Here is a 6,429-nt window from a genome sequence, read left to right as displayed (position 1 = left end):
CACAGCCCGCTCCCCACCTGTCATGGAAACCAGGCTGCAGCGCCCCACCCCCAGGCCGGGGCCGCAGTGCTGGGCCATCAGCCTCATCAGGAACCGCCCGGCTGCAGGGAGCTGCTGGCCCCGCTCACCGCTCTCCTGGGGCAGCCCGGGTCGGATGTCCGGGCAACATGGGGACACCCAGCCGCCCCCCTGGCCGGCCTCAGGACAACTCTGCCCAGCCACGCAGCCTCGGGCTCCAGAGGGGATGTCCCCTCTCCCGCCCCCACGGGTGCCTGCCGCCACTTCCTCCCAGCTCCCCCGCCACCTGCAAAGCCCTCCCAGCCGCCTCCCCTTCTCCTGCAGAGGTCTCCCCCCAGCCCCAGTTCAGGCCGGCTTTTCTCCCCAGCTGGGGGCTGGAGGGGTACCATTTCCCACCCGTGGGCGTGGGGGGAGGTCTCCCCACTTTTCCCGAGGTGAGAAGTGAATGCGCAGGCAGCCGGGGAGACTGAGGCAGCCTTTAATCAGGAACCTCGGGGAGGCCAGCCACACGGTGCCAATCCCAGCGGCATCGGGGCCCGCCGACCCTCCTCCTGCGGAGCGGGGAGTCCAGCCTCCCCCAAAGACACGTGGGGCCCCAGGGAGGGCGCTGCCGGGACGGGCTGGTTCTCAGGCTCCCCACACGCTCCGGGGAGTGGCCCTCGCTGGCCCCAGCGGCTCCCTCAGTGTGGCTCCCGGGTGGCCCTCCGCGGGGGCCCCTCACCCAGCAGGCCCCTCTTCCCTGGCAGTCCCGGCTGGGGGCTGCAGGCCGCCAGGGCTGGCGGTCACCACAGAGAGTCCGGAGGTGGCGGGAGGGAGGCCACGGAGGGTGGCGGGGGCCTCTGGGGGGCTCGGGTCTGCCGTGGAGAGGGCTGGAGCCTCTGGCAGGACGGCGGGGGGCAGAGCAGGCCGCCTGGACGTTGTGTGGGCCCCAGAGGCTGTGGTCGAAGGCTCTGGAGTAGCAGGAGCCCCGGGAGAGGCAGGAGGTAGAGAGGAGGCTCCTGGGGGGGCGGGAGGCCCCAGTGAGGGCCCCGCGGGGGGCGGGGGCGGGGGCGAGGCCTGGGCCCCCGAGCGGCTCCGGGATAGAGTCTGCAGGTTGGACACGTTGGTCCTCAAGACGAGCTGGAGGAAGTGGGGTGCGGGCCGCCGAGGCCGGGCTGCCGGGGGCCCCGGGCAGGAGCTGCAGGTGGCGGGGTCCGGGGCGGCTCTGCGGGGGCTCAGGGCCACGTCTGCAGGAGGGGGCAGCCCCCGCCCGTCCTCCAGGGAATCTAGAGAGAGGGCAGACGGGCACAGTGGCTCTCCGAGGACCAGCCGGGAGAGGACACCGGACGTGAGCGGAGGGGGGCAGTTCACCCAGGCCCTGCGCGCACTGGCCGTGACGTCGTGTGAGGACGTGACTGCCCGGCCTCAGTTTCCTCATCTGTGAAATGGGCGTGACAGCGACGGGCGCACAGGGCCGCCGTGAAGACCCACCGACGCGGTGCCGGGGCGCCCCGGCCTAAACCCCACTGGGAAGTCCGCGCTGTGGGTGGTGAGCCTGTGTCCGCGTAGGGTCCCCCCGTAACGAATGTGCCATCTGCTGCCAGGGGGGGGGCGGGAGGGGGCGCTGACGCTGGGCAGGCTGCAAGGGAGGTGGAGGTGCATGAGAACCCCTGTCCCTCCTGTCGGCTGTGCCCGGAACCTAACTCCGCTCTGAAAATGACTCGACTGTAAAGCGGCTCGCCTTCCGTCTCAGCCTGGAGCCCTGACATCCGGAGGCTTTTCACAGGTGGGTGCGGGCGGGGGCAAGGGAAGGGAGGAGCGGGTAGGAGAGAGGCAGGGAGAGCATGGAGAGGGGGGGCAGACAAAGAGGGAGGTCCCGGAGGTGACGGCTGTTGTCACGCACACGAACGCACTGGACGACGACACCACAGCCGCCCAAGGACAGGCACACCCTCTGACACCCACTCCCACTGACCTGGACGCTGGGGTTGTGTGATGCGGATGGCACGGGAATCACAGTGTGTGTGTGTGTGTGCATGCATGTGTAAATGAGTGTGTCTGTGTGTGCATGTGTGTGCATGCGTGTGTCTCTGTGTCTGTGTGCATGCGTGTGTCTCTGTGTGCATGTGTGTGTGCATGCGTGTGTCTGTGTCTGTGTGTGTGTCTGTGTGTGTGTCTCTGTGTGTGTCTGTGTGACTGTGTGTGCATGCATGTGTGTGTTAATCCTCACTTTAATCCTCACTGAGGACCTTTTTCCCATTGGTTTTTAATAGCATGGGAGGGAGGGAGGAGAGGAAGAGCGAGAGGAATCGATGTGAGAGACACACCAATTGGTTGCCTCCCTCACGGGCCCCGACCAGGGCCAGGGATCAAAGCGAGGTACGTGCCCTGGACCAGGAATTGAACCTGCGACCCTTCAAGTCTGAGGGCCAACGCTCTGACCACTGAGCACCCCAGCCAGGGCAGCTGTGATTTTGTTGTTGTTGTTGTTATAAAAAAAATTCATGTTCCATTTAAATAAAAAGCAGTCTGTCCTTAAAGGGCGTCAGGAAGAGTCGCCTGGTGAGCGACACTGAGGCTGAATTTCAGGAGAAGGATCCAGGCTGCACCTCACTTCTTTGGTCTCATTTCCCATCCGGAGGCGGGAGAGCGAGTGGGAAAGAGCAGGGAAAGCGATCAGAGAGACCCGCCTGGCCCGGCCGGCGAGGCTCCGTGGCTGAGCATCGACCTATGAACCAGGAGGTCACAGTTTGATTCCTGGGTTGCAGGCTCCATCCCCAGTAGGGGGTGTGCAGGAGGCAGCCGATCCATGATTCTCTCTCATCATTGCTGTTTCTCTCTCTCTCCCTCTCCCTTCCACTCTAAAATAAATAAAAAATATATTAAAAAAATAAAAAAGAGACCTAGCCTTGACTCCACACCAGTACAGCTTAAAAACAGACACTGAACTTCTCTGAGCCTCTCTTTGCCCATCTGCCAAATGGAGATGATAACAACAGCCACTCGCGAACATTCCCGGGAGCATTTAAATGAGAAATACAGCTAAAACGTCCCGTCTCCTGCTAACGATTAGCCTCTGGACAGCTGGGGGGATAAATCTCTCAGCTGGCACAGGAGTGGGTGGCGGGTAAACTGAGGATCTAGAAAGCTCTCAGGGGTCCCCAAGGCCTGGCTGTCGGGGCTCAGGGCGTGTGCAGCCCCCCGTCCTGACAGCGGCTCTGCATCCACAGACCGAGAGCCGCCCTGCAGAGCATCCCCTCAGGGGCCCGACGGCAGGGAAAGACTTTCCACACCCAGGCCTCCCATCAGTGGGCAAACTCACCGGAAGTTTAAAAAACGTAAAAGAGCCACGTTTAAGGTCCTTCACAGACAGGTGAACTGGGGAGAGTTAAATTCCATCCACACAGGTTCGCGAGTGGGCGGGCGCCGGGGCCCGCCACGCCCCGGGACGGCCCCTCCTCCTCCATCTGGTAACGGTGCTGTGGCCACGTGGTACCAGGTACCAAGCCGTCCCGACGCCCTGAGACCCTGTCACTGCACCTACTTACTAACCACGTGGCCAAATGCAACTCTCAAAACCTAAAAACCTGCCCTCACCGGTGTGGCTCAATGGGTAGGGCGTCGGCCTGCGAACTGAAGGCTCCCGGGTTCGATTCCGGTCAAGGGCATGTACCTTGGTTGCGGGCACATCCCCAGTGGGAGGTGTGCAGGAGGCAGCTGATCGATGTTTCTCTCTCATCGATGTTTCTAGCTCTCTATCCCCCTCCCTTCCTCTCCGTAAAAAATCAATAAAATATATTTTTTAAAAAAAAAAACAACAACATCGTCTGACCCAAGGTGTCTCCCAGCGCGTCGTGCATCACGGACAGAATGAAAGAGAAAGCGGCGCCAGAAGCATCCACCAAAAAGGCAGACGGCAACAGCTGGGAGCTTTTTAAATGCCCAGCCCCGGGCCACGGGAACCCTGCACAGCTGTGCGGCCCGGCGGCGGCCTGTCTCCCGTGTACACCGAGAAAGTGACCCGCGTGGGCGAACACTGACGACGGAGGAAGCCCCACGGTGGGAGGAACTTCCAGGAGGCGAGAGAGCGCGGGAGCTGAGGGCACCGGCTCCGCGCTCCACTCCTGGCTCTGCAGCCGAAGGGCCGTGTGACCTCGAGCGCTCACTCCCCCGCTCTGTGCCCCAGCCGCCTCCCCTGGAAAACGGGGGTGATGGCAGCGCCCATCTCAGCGGCTGGGAAAAGGGAATGAAGGCAGGCCCGGAGGTCCCCGGACACATGGGGCTCTCAATACATATTCACAGCGAGCCTTCTGCCAAGGGGGTTCAGCCCCCGAGTTCTGATTTTTCAAAAAGGCAGAAAGCTGCCGAAACCGGTGTGGCTCAGTGGATAGAGCGTCGGCCTGCGGACTGAAGGGTCCCGGGTTCGATTCCGGTCAAGGGCATGTACCTTGGTTGCGGGCACATCCCCAGTGGGAGGTGTACAGGAGGCAGCTGATCGATGTTTCTCTCTCATCGATGTTTCTGGCTCTCTATCCCTCTCCTTTCCTCTCTGTAAAATATCAATAAAATATATTTTTTTAAAAAAAAAAAAAGGCAGAAAGCAGAGGAAGCGATTAAGGGAGGAGACCCTGGAGAAGCGAGGGCATGTGAGCAAACACACCTGTCACTCAGCGTGTCCCCGGCCGGGGCTCACCGGGCGCTGGCCGTGTGGCCGCGAGCAAGCCCCATCCCCTCGGAGCCTGGTGTCCCTCACCCTGCCCTACGAGTTCCGTGTTCGTAGGAAGAAGACGGTGGGGACCCCCGGGACCCGCGGCCTGCGTACCTGGGCAGGAGCAGCAGTCCCCGGGGGGCGTGGCGGCGTCCGCGCAGACAGGCCGGCAGGGCGCCTTCTCACAGCTCACCTCGCCCAGCTGGGGAAGCAGAGGGCACAGGTGAGGACGCCCAGAGCACCCCGCCCGCCCAAGGCCTGCTGCACCAGCCGTGGGACCCTCGGCAAGATCCGGAGGCCGAGGCTGCAGAGCGACAGGTGAAGCCAAACACCTTCAGGAAACGGCGAAGAGGGAGGTCGCCTCCACAGACACTCAGGCAGGCGATCCCAGTGGGAGACGGGCGGGAGGGGGACGGACCTACACGGGGCGAGGGCCTCGAGTTTCGCAAAGGGACCAAGGCCAGCAGCGGCCCCTGCTGGGCGGCTCACCCGGCACGTGCACTGGGTGCAGGGCTCATCGTCCAGGGTGAACACCTGGCCGTTCCCCACCTTTCTTCCCTCGAAGTTGCAGTCTGCAGGGGCAGAGGAGAGGCCGTGAGCGCGAGGCCCGCCGGGAGCCGCGGCCGTGGGGGCGGGTCCCACTCACCTCGGCACACCGGGCAGCACTGGCCGTCGGGGTGGAAAGGGTAGGTGCAGGCGATGGGGCAGTCCACGGGCGAGCAGGCCACGGAGCCCAGCTGCAGGACACAAAACAAGGCCCTTCGACCTGGGTGCTGACGGGGCACCAGGGGGGACAGGTCACGTAGCCACTGAGTGGCCACCAGAACCACCAAGGTCGGAGGAGAGAGCCATGGTGAGGGCGGGAGATGGGTGACTCGGTCAGAGTCTGTCTTCGCGCTGGCACGCAAGCCCCACAGGCCAAGGGCCTGGCCCTGTGCACAGAGCTCATCCGTCACCCGGTGAACAAACCCATGAACTGCCCGAGAAAGTGAGCACCCGAACCCCAGGAGAAAGGGCCCGGAAGCCGAAGCTACCCGATGCACACAGCTGTGAATGAGCGCGTGGCCACCTGAGGCCAGAGATGGCCCTTCAACCTTTCTGCAGGCCCCGCCCCTTTCCGCAGGCCCCGCCCCTTTCCGCAGGCCCACCCCTTTCCGCAGGCCCACCCCTTTCCGCAGGCCCCGCCCCTTTCCGGAGGCCCCGCCCCTTCCCCACACAGCGACAGGACCCCTCCCCTCCCCAGGGCATTCCGCACGTTGGGCCTGACAGCAGTGGCCATGTCCCATTCTCCAAGCGCTAACGGCCCTGGCCATCACACACGCCTTTCAGGCGGAGGGGCAGGTGGTTTGGGCAGACGTGCGCTCCGAGCCCAGGGTGTTCGGCTCTTGGCACTGAGCTCACCAGCTGTGGGGCCTGAGTAGATGCCTGTCTCTGTGCCTCGGTTTCCCGCCCACCCCCCCCACCCCCCGCCCGGGATTCTCCCTCGGACTGAGCTCCCGCTGCACAGGGCTGAGCGCAGGGTGGCACGCAGAGCACAAGATCCGGAGGCCGAGGCTGCAGAGCCTGGCCCTCGCCCTCGCCCTCGCCCTCTGTGTGGGCAGAGAAGGGCCGCAGCCCCGGGCCCCCCAGGAGAATCCCTGGCCCCCGGGGGCCAGGGCAGAGGGCTTCGTCAGGGCAGGTGGACCGTCCCCTGGCCCTGGGTACGGTGCTCGGCAGGCTGCAGG

The 6,429-nt window shown here is 64.1% G+C and overlaps 1 protein-coding gene across 1 annotated transcript in view; it reads right to left on the bottom strand.

The window, feature by feature from the left end:
• Nucleotides 1-735: 735 nt before the first annotated feature.
• The window catches only part of VWCE (von Willebrand factor C and EGF domains), a gene marked incomplete at its 3' end in the record, with an annotated part of 29,231 nt that continues 23,537 nt past the window's right edge, over nt 736-6,429 (bottom strand). The window contains exons 17-20 of the mRNA XM_080640756.1: nt 5,352-5,442; nt 5,195-5,277; nt 4,820-4,907; nt 736-1,283 (exon numbers count right to left, since the gene is read on the bottom strand). Of these exons, the coding sequence (XP_080496882.1) occupies nt 736-1,283; nt 4,820-4,907; nt 5,195-5,277; nt 5,352-5,442 (810 nt within the window). The remainder of the gene's footprint in view (nt 1,284-4,819; nt 4,908-5,194; nt 5,278-5,351; nt 5,443-6,429) is intronic.

This window comes from Plecotus auritus, assembly GCF_963455305.1.
Source record: "Plecotus auritus genome assembly, chromosome: 9".
Classification (NCBI taxonomy): domain Eukaryota; kingdom Metazoa; phylum Chordata; class Mammalia; order Chiroptera; family Vespertilionidae; genus Plecotus; species Plecotus auritus.
The sequence above is the reverse complement of the archived record's forward strand: the minus strand, read 5'-3'. Positions and strand labels throughout refer to the sequence as shown.